The sequence below is a fragment of the Protomyctophum parallelum genome (assembly GCF_964188405.1).
Source record: "Protomyctophum parallelum genome assembly, chromosome: 1".
Taxonomy (NCBI): domain Eukaryota; kingdom Metazoa; phylum Chordata; class Actinopteri; order Myctophiformes; family Myctophidae; genus Protomyctophum; species Protomyctophum parallelum.
In genome coordinates this window covers 105,093,842-105,112,358 of record NC_139697.1, presented here as the reverse complement: position 1 = coordinate 105,112,358, position 18,517 = coordinate 105,093,842, and the positions used below count along the sequence as shown (strand labels likewise).

Genomic DNA, 18,517 nt, shown 5'->3' with positions numbered 1-18,517 from the left:
TTTCTGCCCCCTCAATGTCCTAACTCTTCTATTAGATGGCTCTGGGTTTCTGCCCCCTCAATTGTCCTAACTCTTCTATTAGATGGCTCTGGGTTTCTGCCCCCTCAATGTCCTAACTCTTCTATTAGATGGCTCTGGGTTTCTGCCCCCTCAATGTCCTAACTCTTCTATTAGATGGCTCTGGGTTTCTGCCCCCTCAATGTCCTAACTCTTCTATTAGCCCATTCTGAACGGGAACCGATTTTGGTGTTAGCATCATGTTATGCTTTAGCTATTGAAAAATAGCAGATCTACAAGCTCATAGCGCGCTACGAGCTTGTAGGTCTGCTATTTTTGAAAAATCGAAGAACGACTGACATTTTTAGAATCTGATCTCAGGTCAGAATGGGTTCATCAGACCAGTGTGTTGTCCAGTGGAAACCTCGTATGAATCTGATCTCAGGTCAGAATGGGTTAGGGCCCAGGCCGTAGCGTAACGGTCTGGGCACCGGACTGGTAATCCAGTCGCAGTGTGCCGCGGGTTCGACTCCCGGACCCGACACGGCCTTTACTGCATGTCATCCCCCCATCTCTCTCCCGTTTCCTGTCAGCCTACTGTCTGTCCCTTCAAAAATCAATAAAAGGCGTAAGCCGCAAAAAAATATCTTAAAAAAAATAAATAAAAAAAAGAATGGGTTAGATGGCTCTGCTGTAGACGAGCCCATGGGATTCAACCAGGCGCATGTTGAACAACTTATAGATTTTGAACTGCATTTTTCTCTATTTTATGCATGAGCCCCTCAGTGACTCGGTCGATCGTTCAACTTTGACTAGCGTTTCTTACCCGAGGCCTGAGGGAAGCTGATGCTCCTCTTCAGTCTGGGGCTGGGGGACGACGCTACAGAGACCACAAAACACACACACACACACACACACACACACACACACACACACACACACACACACACACACACACACACACACACACACACACACCACACACACACACACACACACACACACACACACACACACACACAGTCAGTGTGGGGCTGGGAGACGACGCTACAGAGACCACAAAACACACGCAAACACATGGTCAGCAGCAGCTCAACACTATACACAAAATCACACAGACGGTCAGCAACAGCTCAGCCTATAAGGGCCGATTCATACTCGCTGTAGTGCCGAAATGATTTTGGCTCGTCAGAAATATCCAGTAGCACCGAAGAGCCAACTTTAGGACGGTACCCCCCCCCCCCCCCTTTAGGACGGTACCCCCCCACCCCCCCGAACCCGAAATGTTGTCACATTGTAGGCTCTTCTACAGAGACGAACCGACTTTTATTCGGCTCTAAAATAGGAGTATGGATCGCGCCTAACCCTAACACTGTACACAAACACACACACACACACACACACACACACACACACACACACACACACACGGTCAACAGCAGCTGTAACCTAACACTATACACAAAACGAGATGTTTAATACCTCTAAAATAAAATAAATAAATACAAAATGAGACCATTACTGTGTCAAAAGTAGTCAAACTATACTATTAAAAATTAAATGCAAAGAAATATGAACAGGGCAACAACTGTGAAAATAGACGATAAACTTCTCGTCTTGTAGATCGGCTGTTTTCAAATGTAACGCCTCGACTGCTACAATTACAATTACAATCCAAATATGATTTTTTGGGGGGGTCCCCAGTTCAAACATGATTACTTTTTGGGGGGGTCCCCAGTTCAAACATGATTATTTTTTGGGGGGGTCCCCAGTTCAAACATGATTATTTTTGGGGGGGGTCCCCAGTTCAAACATGATTATTTTTCTGGGGGGGTCCCCACTTCAAACATGATTATTTTTCTGGGGGGGGTCCCCAGTTCAAACATGATTATTTTTTGGGGGGGTCCCCAGTTCAAACATGATTATTTTTTGGGGGGGTCCCCAGTTCAAACATGATTATTTTTCTGGGGGGGGTCCCCAGTTCAAACATGATTATTTTTTTGGGGGGGTCCCCAGTTCAAACATGATTATTTTTTGGGGGGGTCCCCAGTTCAAACATGATTATTTTTTGGGGGGGTCCCCAGTTCAAACATGATTATTTTTTTGGGGGGGGGTCCCCAGTTCAAACATGATTATTTTTCTGGGGGGGTCCCCACTTCAAACATGATTATTTTTCTGGGGGGGGGTCCCCAGTTCAAACATGATTATTTTTTGGGGGGGTCCCCAGTTCAAACATGATTATTTTTTGGGGGGGTCCCCAGTTCAAACATGATTATTTTTCTGGGGGGGGTCCCCAGTTCAAACATGATTATTTTTTTGGGGGGGTCCCCAGTTCAAACATGATTATTTTTTGGGGGGGTCCCCAGTTCAAACATGATTATTTTTTGGGGGGGTCCCCAGTTCAAACATGATTATTTTTTGGGGGGGGGGTCCCCAGTTCAAACATGATTATTTTTTGGGGGTCCCCCACACACTCACAACAGATTATAGTATATAGTCATAGCACGCCATAGTACATATGTATAGCATAGTAGTAAATATGTATAGTTTATATGTATAGTTTCATTATATAGATATTCCACTGTTACGTTCTTAGCTTACGCATGTTTCATGATAGATGCTTTTATGTGATGTATTCCCATGCTTTTGTTCTTGCTTAATGTAAATCGCTCTGGATTAAGAGCGTCTGCTAAATGCCTACATTGTAAATTGTATAGTTGGATTAATTTATACCTGATTTAAACGGGTACTCCCCAGGTTTGACAGGAGGGGCCTGCTGTGATGCCATGTGACCACCGGGGGAAGGGGGAGGGGCCTGCTGTGATGCCATGTGACCACCGGGGGAAGGGGGAGGGGCCTGCTGTGATGTCGTGTGACCACCGGGGGATGGGGGAGGGGCCTGCTGTGATGTCATGTGACCACCGGGGGAAGGGGGAGGGCCCTGCTGTGACACCTTGTGTGCCAGGGAGGGAGACAGAGCTGGCATGAGGCCACCAGCAGGGGGCGCTGTGGTGCTGGGTCTGGTCATGGCAGTGAGAGGCAGAGCTGGCATGAGGCCACCAGCAGGGGGCGCTGTGGTGCTGGGTCTGGTCATGGCAGTGAGAGGCAGATAGGGCATAGAGTCACTCTGATCTGAAATGGAAAAAACAATTAAAAAAAAAAGTACTCAAATTAATGTTTTACTTAAAGCAACATTTTACGACATTAAATACTGGTTCATTTTTGGAACCAGAACCTTCAAGATCTCTTCCAGATCCGTCAACAAGGCCTGCCATATGTCAACAACGTCAACAACGTCAACAAGGCCTGCCATATGTCAACAACGTCAACAAGGCCTGCCATATGTCAACAACGTCAACAACGTCAACAAGGCCTGCCATATGTCAACAACGTCAACAACGTCAACAAGGCCTGCCATATGTCAACAACGTCAACAAGGCCTGCCATATGTCAACAACGTCAACAACGTCAACAAGGCCTGCCATATGTCAACAACGTCAACAAGGCCTGCCATATGTCAGCAACGTCAACAAGGCCTGCCGTATGTCAACAACATCAACAACGTCAACCACGTCAACAAGGCCTGCCATATGTCAACAACGTCAATAACGTCAACACCGTCAACAAGGCCTGCCATATGTCAGCAACGTCAACAACGTCAACAAGGCCTGCCATATGTCAACAACGTCAACAACGTCAACAAGGCCTGCCGTATGTCAACAACGTCAACAACGTCAACAAGGCCTGCCGTATGTCAACAACGTCAATAACGTCAACAAGGCCTGCCGTATGTCAACAACGTCAACAACGTCAATAACGTCAACAAGGTCTGCCGTATGTCAACAACGTCAATAACGTCAACAAGGCCTGCCGTATGTCAACAACGTCAACAACGTCAACAAGGCCTGCCGTATGTCAGCAACGTCAACAACGGCAACAACGTCAACAAGGCCTGCCGTAGCACTGGGAAAATCACACCCGTGTGAAGTGAGGGGCGTTCTTATCATCTTCCAACATCGAGGAGGGAATTCGGTATAGCTTCATTATTAATCTGACTCTAATATATTAAAGTCCAACTCATGTTGCTGTGATTAGGTGATGTAATGGTTATGTACAACAAACGGTGTCAAAACAAACATTAAATTCCAAAAAGCTTTGGGCTTATAGTACCCGTTATCAATAACCTTTGGGCTTATCGAGTACCTGTTATCAATAAGCTTTAGCTTTAATATTATTTTATTGGTAAAAAGGTCAATTACCTTCCGTCTGTTAGAAAAGTACTGTATTTGAAGGCCCTAGTAAAAGATACTAGTTCTGCTCAGAATGTATCGTCTCTCATCTTTCCACAAAATAATATAAAATAAGATAAGAACCCGATAAGCTCGATAAGGTGCTCGTTATCAAAAAAACTCACACCTGTGTGAAGTGAGGGGCGCTAATATATTAAAGTCTAACTCATGTTGATCAGGTGATGTAATGGTGATATAAAACAAACGGTGCAAACACAAACATTAAACGCCGTTAACAATAAAGAGACGATATGACGTAAATGGCACATTATGACGTAACTTTGTCCATGGCGTTAACAAAACAAACATTGAACTAAAGACAAACATCAAACCCGTGTATAGGAGGGGCTAAAAAATAATAACAATAACAAACTCCATCCCTATAGTTACAACCCATGTTTAGACCGACGTCTTAATAGCCGACCGTTGCTCAGTGGCTTTGCTCTCTGGTAGTTATTAGTTATTAGTCATTAGCCGTCTCTGTCGTGAACGGATGATAACGGGATGTGATTTATTGTGGCGCATGCCCTGCGCCTCTGCTCCGGAGACCTTGGATGCAGTTTATATCACTGCGCTCTGCGCGTTTATGACCAGTTTATATCACTGCGCTCTGTGTGTTTATGACCAGTTTATATCACTGCGCTCTGTGTGTTTATGACCAGTTTATATCACTGCGCTCTGTGTGTTTATGACCAGTTTATATCACTGCGCTCTGTGTGTTTATGACCAGTTTATATCACTGCGCTCTATGTGTTTATGACCAGTTTATATCACTGCGCTCTGCGTGTTTATGACCAGTTTATATCACTGCGCTCTGTGTGTTTATGACCAGTTTATATCACTGCGCTCTGTGTGTTTATGACCAGTTTATATCACTGCGCTCTGCGCGTTTATGACCAGTTTATATCACTGCGCTCTGTGTGTTTATGACCAGTTTATATCACTGCGCTCTGCACGTTTATGACCAGTTTATATCACTGCGCTCTGTGTGTTTATGACCAGTTTATATCACTGCGCTCTGCACGTTTATGACCAGTTTATATCACTGCGCTCTGCACGTTTATGACCAGTTTATATCACTGCGCTCTGCACGTTTATGACCAGTTTATATCACTGCGCTCTGCACGTTTATGACCAGTTTATATCACTGCGCTCTGTGTGTTTATGACCAGTTTATATCACTGCGCTCTGCACGTTTATGACCAGTTTATATCACTGCGCTCTGCACGTTTATGACCAGTTTATATCACTGCACTCTGTGTGTTTATGACCAGTTTATATCACTGCGCTCTGCACGTTTATGACCAGTTTATATCACTGCGCTCTGTGTGTTTATGACCAGTTTATATCACTGCGCTCTGTGTGTTTATGACCAGTTTATATCACTGCGCTCTGCGCGTTTATGACCAGTTTATATCACTGCGCTCTGTGTGTTTATGACCAGTTTATATCACTGCGCTCTGCACGTTTATGACCAGTTTATATCACTGCGCTCTGTGTGTTTATGACCAGTTTATATCACTGCGCTCTGCACGTTTATGACCAGTTTATATCACTGCGCTCTGCACGTTTATGACCAGTTTATATCACTGCGCTCTGTGTGTTTATGACCAGTTTATATCACTGCGCTCTGCACGTTTATGACCAGTTTATATCACTGCGCTCTGCACGTTTATGACCAGTTTATATCACTGCGCTCTGCGCGTTTATGACCAGTTTATATCACTGCGCTCTGCACGTTTATGACCAGTTTATATCACTGCGCTCTGTGTGTTTATGACCAGTTTATATCACTGCACTCTGTGTGTTTATGACCAGTTTATATCACTGCGCTCTGCGTGTTTATGACCAGTTTATATCACTGCGCTCTGTGTGTTTATGACCAGTTTATATCACTGCGCTCTGCGCGTTTATGACCAGTTTATATCACTGCGCTCTGTGTGTTTATGACCAGTTTATATCACTGCGCTCTGCGCGTTTATGACCAGTTTATATCACTGCGCTCTGCGCGTTTATGACCAGTTTATATCACTGCGCTCTGCACGTTTATGACCAGTTTATATCACTGCGCTCTGCACGTTTATGACCAGTTTATATCACTGCGCTCTGCACGTTTATGACCAGTTTATATCACTGCGCTCTGTGTGTTTATGACCAGTTTATATCACTGCGCTCTGTGTGTTTATGACCAGTTTATATCACTGCGCTCTGCACGTTTATGACCAGTTTATATCACTGCGCTCTGTGTGTTTATGACCAGTTTATATCACTGCGCTCTGTGTGTTTATGACCAGTTTATATCACTGCGCTCTGTGTGTTTATGACCAGTTTATATCACTGCGCTCTGCACGTTTATGACCAGTTTATATCACTGCGCTCTGCACGTTTATGACCAGTTTATATCACTGCGCTCTGCACGTTTATGACCAGTTTATATCACTGCGCTCTGTGTGTTTATGACCAGTTTATATCACTGCGCTCTGTGTGTTTATGACCAGTTTATATCACTGCGCTCTGCACGTTTATGACCAGTTTATATCACTGCGCTCTGTGTGTTTATGACCAGTTTATATCACTGCGCTCTGTGTGTTTATGACCAGTTTATATCACTGCGCTCTGTGTGTTTATGACCAGTTTATATCACTGCGCTCTGTGTGTTTATGACCAGTTTATATCACTGCACTCTGTGTGTTTATGACCAGTTTATATCACTGCACTCTGTGTGTTTATGACAAGTTTATATCACTGCGCTCTGCATGTTTATGACCAGTTTATATCACTGCGCTCTGTGTGTTTATGACCAGTTTATATCACTGCGCTCTGCGCGTTTATGACCAGTTTATATCACTGCGCTCTGCACGTTTATGACCAGTTTATATCACTGCACTCTGTGTGTTTATGACAAGTTTATATCACTGCGCTCTGCATGTTTATGACCAGTTTATATCACTGCGCTCTGTGTGTTTATGACCAGTTTATATCACTGCGCTCTGTGTGTTTATGACCAGTTTATATCACTGCGCTCTGTGTGTTTATGACCAGTTTATATCACTGCGCTCTGTGTGTTTATGACCAGTTTATATCACTGCGCTCTGTGTGTTTATGACCAGTTTATATCACTGCGCTCTGTGTGTTTATGACCAGTTTATATCACTGCGCTCTGTGTGTTTATGACCAGTTTATATCACTGCGCTCTGTGTGTTTATGACCAGTTTATATCACTGCGCTCTGCACGTTTATGACCAGTTTCTATCACTGCGCTCTGTGTGTTTATGACCAGTTTATATCACTGCGCTCTGTGTGTTTATGACCAGTTTATATCACTGCGCTCTGTGTGTTTATGACCAGTTTATATCACTGCGCTCTGCGCGTTTATGACCAGTTTATATCACTGCGCTCTGTGTGTTTATGACCAGTTTATATCACTGCGCTCTGCACGTTTATGACCAGTTTATATCACTGCGCTCTGCACGTTTATGACCAGTTTATATCACTGCGCTCTGTGTGTTTATGACCAGTTTATATCACTGCGCTCTGCACGTTTATGACCAGTTTATATCACTGCGCTCTGTGTGTTTATGACCAGTTTATATCACTGCGCTCTGCACGTTTATGACCAGTTTATATCACTGCGCTCTGCGTGTTTATGAACAGTTTATATCACTGCGCTCTGTGTGTTTATGACCAGTTTATATCACTGCGCTCTGTGTGTTTATGACCAGTTTATATCACTGCGCTCTGTGTGTTTATGACCAGTTTATATCACTGCGCTCTGCGCGTTTATGACCAGTTTATATCACTGCGCTCTGTGTGTTTATGACCAGTTTATATCACTGCGCTCTGTGTGTTTATGACCAGTTTATATCACTGCGCTCTGTGTGTTTATGACCAGTTTATATCACTGCGCTCTGTGTGTTTATGACCAGTTTATATCACTGCGCTCTGTGTGTTTATGACCAGTTTATATCACTGCGCTCTGTGTGTTTATGACCAGTTTATATCACTGCGCTCTGTGTGTTTATGACCAGTTTATATTACTGCGCTCTGCGCGTTTATGACCAGTTTATATCACTGCGCTCTGTGTGTTTATGACCAGTTTATATCACTGCGCTCTGCGCGTTTATGACCAGTTTATATCACTGCGCTCTGTGTGTTTATGACCAGTTTATATCACTGCGCTCTGCGCGTTTATGACCAGTTTATATCACTGCTCTCTGCACGTTTATGACCAGTTTATATCACTGCGCTCTGCACGTTTATGACCAGTTTATATCACTGCGCTCTGCACGTTTATGACCAGTTTATATCACTGCGCTCTGCACGTTTATGACCAGTTTATATCACTGCGCTCTGCACGTTTATGACCAGTTTATATCACTGCGCTCTGCACGTTTATGACCAGTTTATATCACTGCGCTCTGCACGTTTATGACCAGTTTATATCACTGCGCTCTGCACGTTTATGACCAGTTTATATCACTGCGCTCTGCGCGTTTATGACCAGTTTATATCACTGCGCTCTGCACGTTTATGACCAGTTTATATCACTGCGCTCTGCATGTTTATGACCAGTTTATATCACTGCGCTCTGCGTGTTTATGACCAGTTTATATCACTGCGCTCTGCACGTTTATGATCAGTTTATATCACTGCGCTCTGTGTGTTTATGACCAGTTTATATCACTGCGCTCTGCACGTTTATGACCAGTTTATATCACTGCGCTCTGCGTGTTTATGACCAGTTTATATCACTGCGCTCTGTGTGTTTATGACCAGTTTATATCACTGCGCTCTGCGTGTTTATGACCAGTTTATATCACTGCGCTCTGTGTGTTTATGACCAGTTTATATCACTGCGCTCTGCACGTTTATGACCAGTTTATATCACTGCGCTCTGCACGTTTATGACCAGTTTATATCACTGCGCTCTGCACGTTTATGACCAGTTTATATCACTGCGCTCTGCACGTTTATGACCAGTTTATATCACTGCGCTCTGCACGTTTATGACCAGTTTATATCACTGCGCTCTGCACGTTTATGACCAGTTTATATCACTGCGCTCTGCACGTTTATGACCAGTTTATATCACTGCGCTCTGTGTGTTTATGACCAGTTTATATCACTGCGCTCTGCACGTTTATGACCAGTTTATATCACTGCGCTCTGCACGTTTATGACCAGTTTATATCACTGCGCTCTGCACGTTTATGACCAGTTTATATCACTGCGCTCTGCACGTTTATGACCAGTTTATATCACTGCGCTCTGCACGTTTATGACCAGTTTATATCACTGCGCTCTGCACGTTTATGACCAGTTTATATCACTGCGCTCTGCACGTTTATGACCAGTTTATATCACTGCGCTCTGCACGTTTATGACCAGTTTATATCACTGCGCTCTGCGCGTTTATGACCAGTTTATATCACTGCGCTCTGCACGTTTATGACCAGTTTATATCACTGCGCTCTGCATGTTTATGACCAGTTTATATCACTGCGCTCTGCACGTTTATGACCAGTTTATATCACTGCGCTCTGCGCGTTTATGACCAGTTTATATCACTGCGCTCTGTGTGTTTATGACCAGTTTATATCACTGCGCTCTGCACGTTTATGACCAGTTTATATCACTGCGCTCTGCACGTTTATGACCAGTTTATATCACTGCGCTCTGCGCGTTTATGACCAGTTTATATCACTGCGCTCTGTGTGTTTATGACCAGTTTATATCACTGCGCTCTGTGTGTTTATGACCAGTTTATATCACTGCGCTCTGCGCGTTTATGACCAGTTTATATCACTGCGCTCTGTGTGTTTATGACCAGTTTATATCACTGCGCTCTGTGTGTTTATGACCAGTTTATATCACTGCGCTCTGCACGTTTATGACCAGTTTATATCACTGCGCTCTGTGTGTTTATGACCAGTTTATATCACTGCGCTCTGCACGTTTATGACCAGTTTATATCACTGCGCTCTGTGTGTTTATGACCAGTTTATATCACTGCGCTCTGCACGTTTATGACCAGTTTATATCACTGCGCTCTGCACGTTTATGACCAGTTTATATCACTGCGCTCTGCATGTTTATGACCAGTTTATATCACTGCGCTCTGTGTGTTTATGACCAGTTTATATCACTGCGCTCTGTGTGTTTATGACCAGTTTATATCACTGCGCTCTGTGTGTTTATGACCAGTTTATATCACTGCGCTCTGTGTGTTTATGACCAGTTTATATCACTGCGCTCTGCACGTTTATGACCAGTTTCTATCACTGCGCTCTGCACGTTTATGACCAGTTTATATCACTGCGCTCTGTGTGTTTATGACCAGTTTATATCACTGCGCTCTGTGTGTTTATGACCAGTTTATATCACTGCGCTCTGTGTGTTTATGACCAGTTTATATCACTGCACTCTGTGTGTTTATGACAAGTTTATATCACTGCGCTCTGCATGTTTATGACCAGTTTATATCACTGCGCTCTGTGTGTTTATGACCAGTTTATATCACTGCGCTCTGTGTGTTTATGACCAGTTTATATCACTGCGCTCTGTGTGTTTATGACCAGTTTATATCACTGCGCTCTGTGTGTTTATGACCAGTTTATATCACTGCGCTCTGCACGTTTATGACCAGTTTATATCACTGCGCTCTGCACGTTTATGACCAGTTTATATCACTGCGCTCTGTGTGTTTATGACCAGTTTATATCACTGCGCTCTGTGTGTTTATGACCAGTTTATATCACTGCGCTCTGTGTGTTTATGACCAGTTTATATCACTGCGCTCTGTGTGTTTATGACCAGTTTATATCACTGCGCTCTGTGTGTTTATGACCAGTTTATATCACTGCGCTCTGCGCGTTTATGACCAGTTTATATCACTGCGCTCTGTGTGTTTATGACCAGTTTATATCACTGCGCTCTGCGTGTTTATGACCAGTTTATATCACTGCGCTCTGCACGTTTATGACCAGTTTATATCACTGCGCTCTGCACGTTTATGACCAGTTTATATCACTGCGCTCTGCACGTTTATGACCAGTTTATATCACTGCGCTCTGCGCGTTTATGACCAGTTTATATCACTGCGCTCTGCACGTTTATGACCAGTTTATATCACTGCGCTCTGCACGTTTATGACCAGTTTATATCACTGCGCTCTGCGCGTTTATGACCAGTTTATATCACTGCACTCTGTGTGTTTATGACCAGTTTATATCACTGCGCTCTGCACGTTTATGACCAGTTTATATCACTGCGCTCTGTGTGTTTATGACCAGTTTATATCACTGCGCTCTGTGTGTTTATGACCAGTTTATATCACTGCGCTCTGCACGTTTATGATCAGTTTATATCACTGCGCTCTGTGTGTTTATGACCAGTTTATATCACTGCGCTCTGCACGTTTATGACCAGTTTATATCACTGTGCTCTGTGTGTTTATGACCAGTTTATATCACTGCGCTCTGCACGTTTATGACCAGTTTATATCACTGCGCTCTGCACGTTTATGACCAGTTTATATCACTGCGCTCTGTGTGTTTATGACCAGTTTATATCACTGCGCTCTGCGCGTTTATGACCAGTTTATATCACTGCGCTCTGTGTGTTTATGACCAGTTTATATCACTGCGCTCTGTGTGTTTATGACCAGTTTATATCACTGCGCTCTGCACGTTTATGACCAGTTTATATCACTGCGCTCTGCACGTTTATGACCAGTTTATATCACTGCGCTCTGCACGTTTATGACCAGTTTATATCACTGCGCTCTGTGTGTTTATGACCAGTTTATATCACTGCGCTCTGCGTGTTTATGACCAGTTTATATCACTGCGCTCTGCACGTTTATGACCAGTTTATATCACTGCGCTCTGCACGTTTATGACCAGTTTATATCACTGCGCTCTGTGTGTTTATGACCAGTTTATATCACTGCGCTCTGCGCGTTTATGACCAGTTTATATCACTGCGCTCTGCACGTTTATGACCAGTTTATATCACTGCGCTCTGCACGTTTATGACCAGTTTATATCACTGCGCTCTGCACGTTTATGACCAGTTTATATCACTGCGCTCTGCACGTTTATGACCAGTTTATATCACTGCGCTCTGCACGTTTATGACCAGTTTATATCACTGCGCTCTGCACGTTTATGACCAGTTTATATCACTGCGCTCTGTGTGTTTATGACCAGTTTATATCACTGCGCTCTGCACGTTTATGACCAGTTTATATCACTGCGCTCTGTGTGTTTATGACCAGTTTATATCACTGCGCTCTGTGTGTTTATGACCAGTTTATATCACTGCGCTCTGCACGTTTATGACCAGTTTATATCACTGCGCTCTGCGTGTTTATGAACAGTTTATATCACTGCGCTCTGTGTGTTTATGACCAGTTTATATCACTGCGCTCTGCACGTTTATGACCAGTTTATATCACTGCGCTCTGCACGTTTATGACCAGTTTATATCACTGCGCTCTGCACGTTTATGACCAGTTTATATCACTGCGCTCTGCACGTTTATGACCAGTTTATATCACTGCGCTCTGCACGTTTATGACCAGTTTATATCACTGCGCTCTGTGTGTTTATGACCAGTTTATATCACTGCGCTCTGTGTGTTTATGACCAGTTTATATCACTGCGCTCTGCACGTTTACAGTTGCCTGCCACTGATTGTGTCTCATTCATTTTGGAGAGGACTGCGTGATCTGCGCATTTCACAATGTATATATTATGTCCACTAGGGGGAGTAGAGAGCTATATAAAAATCTGAGACCACTGAAATGTAAGTATGTTTCTCATGCCATTAAAGCCCTTTGAATTGAAAGTGTCAACAGAGAGAGAGAGAGAGACAGAGAGACAGAGAGAGAGAGAGAGAGAGAGAGACAGAGAGACAGAGAGAGAGAGAGAGACAGAGAGAGAGAGAGAGAGAGAGAGAGAGAGAGAGATAATGACTTTGGTGGTTGGTCTTTTTATTACGTCACGTCACGTCATTAACAACTAATAATAATATGTTCTACAAGTTGTAGAAACATGTAAGATAACACTAATAGTTGTTAATGACGTGACGTGAAAAATACATTTATTCCACCAGCGTTCTTGTGTTGTTCTATACAACTGGCGTCACCGGCGTCACCGACGGTCCTGCCAGCTGTTTCGTTGAAGATTTTCCAGCTGTTGTTGACCTCTTTGGACGCTGGCGCAACGGCTGGAGCAACGGCTGTTGTGCAGATTTTCGGGGCATCTTTCCGACGTCGGTGTTCGCTTGACCATAGAAATTGCTTAGTTCCATGATTAATGATTGGATCAATTCATTCATGCTTTATACTATCCCAGTGGGCGGGTGCAGGGGCGTGGAGATAGCACGCACCTCTGTGCCTGAGATGGGGGTCTGGGGGTTGCCAAACCGGTTATACTGTAGTGTTGTTTGCTACAGTATATGTCACTGTCTTTTAATGTTCTTTAGCTTTTAGTGTTATTTTTCCTTTTCTATTAAAGTTGTTTTTAATTTATTTTACCTCTGTAAAGCCCCCCCATGTAAAGCGTGAGTGGTATCCTGTAGTCACTATTCGTTGATTCACTGGGATACCAAAAAACATATTAATCGCAAAGACTCTGATTAATTAGATTTTTTTTTAATCGAGTCCCAGCTCTAGTTATAATGTAGGCTAATAAAAGTTCACATTGTCGGCATGCAGGCACAGTGATAAATGTACAGTATAAGGGTGCTTTGGGCAGATATTTTTTCCTCAAACCCTTTGTGTGTGAGAGATATAATGGTGATGTTAGACTACACACACTATGTTAGACACATGATAATATTTAAGTGCATATTGTTCATTTATATTTGCTCGCTGCATTTAATGCAACATATGATAAGTGTGTGTGTGTGTGTGTGTGTGTGTGTGTGTGTGTGTGTGTGTGTGTGTGTGTGTGTGTGTGTCGGTAGCTGCAATGTATGTTGATTGTTGAAACTTTTGCACCGTCAATCATACCTTTAAAATAAAGAATGAATAGCCTTTATATCAGTTGTATGTATACCCCTCTATCTATCTATCAAAATAAAAAGTGCGCTATGGTTTAAGCCCGTTCGGAAATAGCGCACTGAGCGCACTGTGCAATGCAAACTAATAGGCGAGTGTGCTCCCGCGGTGCGCATTTCCGAACGCAGTCAACGCACCCTCCATTATTATGCCATGTTTTTTTTCAACATTGGGCACGTAAAATGTCACTTTAATCTTCACACACGATTGCAAGCTCTCATCGGTGAGGCGTGTGCGGTATTTGCAGCTTTAAACTCCACCACTGCTGGCTGCTGTGTGTGTGTGTGTGTGTGTGTGTGTGTGTGTGTGTGTGTGTGTGTGTGTGTGTGTGTGTGTGTGTGTGTGTGTGTGTGTGTGTGAGAGAGAGAGAGAGAGAGAGAGAGCGATATTATGGTGATGTTAGACTACACACACTATGTTAGACACATGATAAGTGCATATTGTTCATTTATATTTGCTCGCTGCATTTAATGCAACATATGATAAGTTTCAATGTTGTTAACAGTGATATATAAACATGAACAATATGGTTAAGTTTGTAGGCTAGTGTCTGAGGAATGTGGGCATTGTGTGACCATGCATCGCTCTCTCTCTCTCGCATCTGTATAGAATGCTAATTTGAAACATTCTCAAAACGCAATCAATCAGCACCACGCCCAGGCTTGGATAGACCACTCAAGATATATGTAAACGCCGTACGTTTTGTGTGTGTGTGTGTGTGTGTGTGTGTGTGTGTGTGTGTGTGTGTGTGTGTGTGTGTGTGTGTGTGTGTGTGTGTGTGTGTGTGTGTGTGTGTGTGTGTGTGTGTGTGTGTGTCGGTAGCTGCAATGTATGTTGATTGTTGAAACTTTTGCACCGTCAATCATACCTTTAAAATAAAGAATGAATAGCCTTTATATCAGTTGTATGTATACCCCTCTATCTATCTATCAAAATAAAAAGTGCGCTATGGTTTAAGCCCGTTCGGAAATAGCGCACTGAGCGCACTGTGCAATGCAAACTAATAGGCGAGTGTGCTCCCGCGGTGCGCATTTCCGAACGCAGTCAACGCACCCTCCATTATTATGCCATGTTTTTTTTCAACATTGGGCACGTAAAATGTCACTTTAATCTTCACACACGATTGCAAGCTCTCATCGGTGAGGCGTGTGCGGTATTTGCAGCTTTAAACTCCACCACTGCTGGCTGCTGTGTGTGTGTGTGTGTGTGTGTGTGTGTGTGTGTGTGTGTGTGTGTGTGTGTGTGTGTGTGTGTGTCGGTAGCTGCAATGTATGTTGATTGTTGAAACTTTTGCACCGTCAATCATACCTTTAAAATAAAGAATGAATAGCCTTTATATCAGTTGTATGTATACCCCTCTATCTATCTATCAAAATAAAAAGTGCGCTATGGTTTAAGCCCGTTCGGAAATAGCGCACTGAGTGTGTGTGTGTGTGTGTGTGTGTGTGTGTGTGTGTGAGAGAGAGAGAGAGAGAGAGAGAGAGAGAGAGCGATATTATGGTGATGTTAGACTACACACACTATGTTAGACACATGATAAGTGCATATTGTTCATTTATATTTGCTCGCTGCATTTAATGCAACATATGATAAGTTTCAATGTTGTTAACAGTGATATATAAACATGAACAATATGGTTAAGTTTGTAGGCTAGTGTCTGAGGAATGTGGGCATTGTGTGACCATGCATCGCTCTCTATAGAATGCTAATTTGAAACATTCTCAAATCAATCAATCAGCACCACGCCCAGGCTGGGCAAATTGACTCCATTGTAACATTATAATGTTATGCTCACTGCCATACTATGCTTGGATAGACCAATTGATAAGTTCAGGTTAATTGTCATTCACCCTATCCAGGGGGTGTGGCCAACACAGAAAATACTGTATAATAAGGTTCAATTCTTAACTGTAGCCAACATACTGACATCATGACGAAGATCAATTGTCAAACGGGTGAGCAGATCCGTAGCTTATGGGAACGAGGCTACAAAATCAAATACATACAGACGATTTTACAAGACTCTGGGATTGACGTGACGAAGAGAACGATATTGAGATATAAAGTAGCACGACTCTCACACAAACCCAGGCTTGCACGTAAATTGACCAGGTAAGCCGACATTCTGTATTAATTTGATCAAATTCATTGTGTTTGTGTGTGTAGGCTATGTGTAAAACAAAACAAAAAACAAACATTAAAAGCAGTATTTGTTTTTCTCTTTGCAGTGAGGTCCTGCAAATTATCCATGCTCTGCTCATAGAGAATGATGAACTGACGACGCCAAAAATAAAGGAACTGCTGGCATCCAGGCACAATATCAGCTTGGGAGTGCGGACGCTTAAAAGAGCTCAGAAAAAACTTCAGTGGAGGCACGGAAAGACCCGGTAATTACAAAAAGAGAAAAAAAAAACATTTCTGTAATGTGACACTGTTTGGAGGATGTATTTACTATTTACTAAAATTACTGTTCTTTTATTTACAGAACTTTGCCAATGACACGTGACAAAAATAAGATTTTGCGCGTGCAGCAGGCGCAGTCCTGGCTGGATTCTGGTGAAAATTGGCATGACGTCCTGTTTACAGACGAAACTACAGTTGCGATGCAGGCCTTCGCAGACAAATGCTACCGCCACAAAGATCACGAGGTTTCCAAATGCCAGCCAAAACATCCCCTGAAGCTCCATGTCTGGGGAGGCATTTCTCGCTGTGGACCTGGCCCTCTTTATATCTTTGAAGGAATTATGGATCGTGTGTTTTTTGAGGAGGAAGTGATTAAAAACACTGCTGAGCCCTTTATAAAGAAGGAATGGAAATTGAAAACACATCGTTTTTTCCAAGACAACGACCCCAAGCACACTGCCTCTCGCCTGGCCATTGAACGCGCTGGAATTAATTGGCAGCGCACCCCAGCGGAGTCACCAGATTTCAACCCTATTGAACTCGTCTGGAAAGATCTCAAAGCATTTGTGAAAGGCGTAGCTAAACCCACCACCAAAGATGAACTTGTCCACGCGATTGAGACATTTTGGAACACGGTTTTGACCACAGAGAGATGCAATATCTACATTAATCACTTGCACAGTGTTTGCCGGATTGTTATTAAAAATGGAGGACGACCAAGTGGGAAGTAATCAGACTGCTATGGACTGCAGCTATTTGTACCATATGTAGATCTGCGCCCCTCACTTCACACGGGTGATTTTTTTTCTCTCAAAATGCTTGAATCAGATTGTATCAGATGTTATATTTTTTGGCACATTTGACACGGCCTACTGTATATATACTTTTTATGCTTTTTACACTTGACACGGCTCAAGTCTACTGTATATAATTTTGTATTTTATATTTCTGTTTGTTTTCAAATTTTACACAGAAATAAATGCAAATTCATTGAAATGAATGCTTGTCTTTTTATCACAAAACATCCATGATCCATTTAATTTTAAAGTATTTTATATATATTCTATTATACATTTATATATTTTATATAATGACACTGACCCTTTTTCTCAAAGCAGTCAGATAGATTATTAGCTTAGACTACGAGTCCATTATCCAGCTATGCATACTTTATGTGATGTACAAGACCTTTGAGCCTGTAAATCAGCTCTTTTTTACACAAGTTTCAATAGCTTGAGCTGTTAGGCGTTAGACTGCAAGTCCATTTTACGCATTGGCCGTGAGTTCAAACCTCAGACCATGCAATGATTTTTCGCGATTTTTGTGGAAAGGTTTTCTCACATCACTTAAAAACGCGACCAGATTAAAGTTAGGAATAAATAATAATGAGGTAAATGTGATGTTAATTAATAGGGGAGGGTGATTCCCCTTTGTTTAATCACCTTCCTAGGGATTTGATTCACATATTCACATTGGTATTTATTATCAGGGCACACACTATATGTCCATCATATCCCCTTAAACTTTTATAGGCTATATAACATATAACTAATTTAAAATTTTGAGCATAAATACTTTTTATTACATTGGTATTTTATATCAGGGCACTATATGTCCATCATATCCCCTTAAACTTTTATAGGCTATATAACATATATAACTATATAATTTAAAAGTTTAAGCATAAATACTTTTTATTAGCACATGCAATCTATTAGTGCAGGGTTCAGGCCATTTATAAAAAACATACTCAACTGCTCCA

General features: G+C 42.6%; 1 protein-coding gene across 4 annotated transcripts in view; it reads right to left on the bottom strand.

Moving 5' to 3' along the window:
• LOC310872632 (uncharacterized protein) overlaps positions 1-18,517 on the bottom strand; it is a 174,042-nt gene that overhangs the window by 15,840 nt on the left and 139,685 nt on the right. For all 4 annotated transcript variants that reach the window (XM_083784669.1, XM_083784670.1, XM_083784671.1 and 1 more), the window contains exons 7-8: positions 2,731-3,129; positions 824-877 (exon numbers count right to left, since the gene is read on the bottom strand). In XM_083784669.1, the coding sequence (XP_083640795.1) occupies positions 824-877; positions 2,731-3,129 (453 nt within the window). The remainder of the gene's footprint in view (positions 1-823; positions 878-2,730; positions 3,130-18,517) is intronic.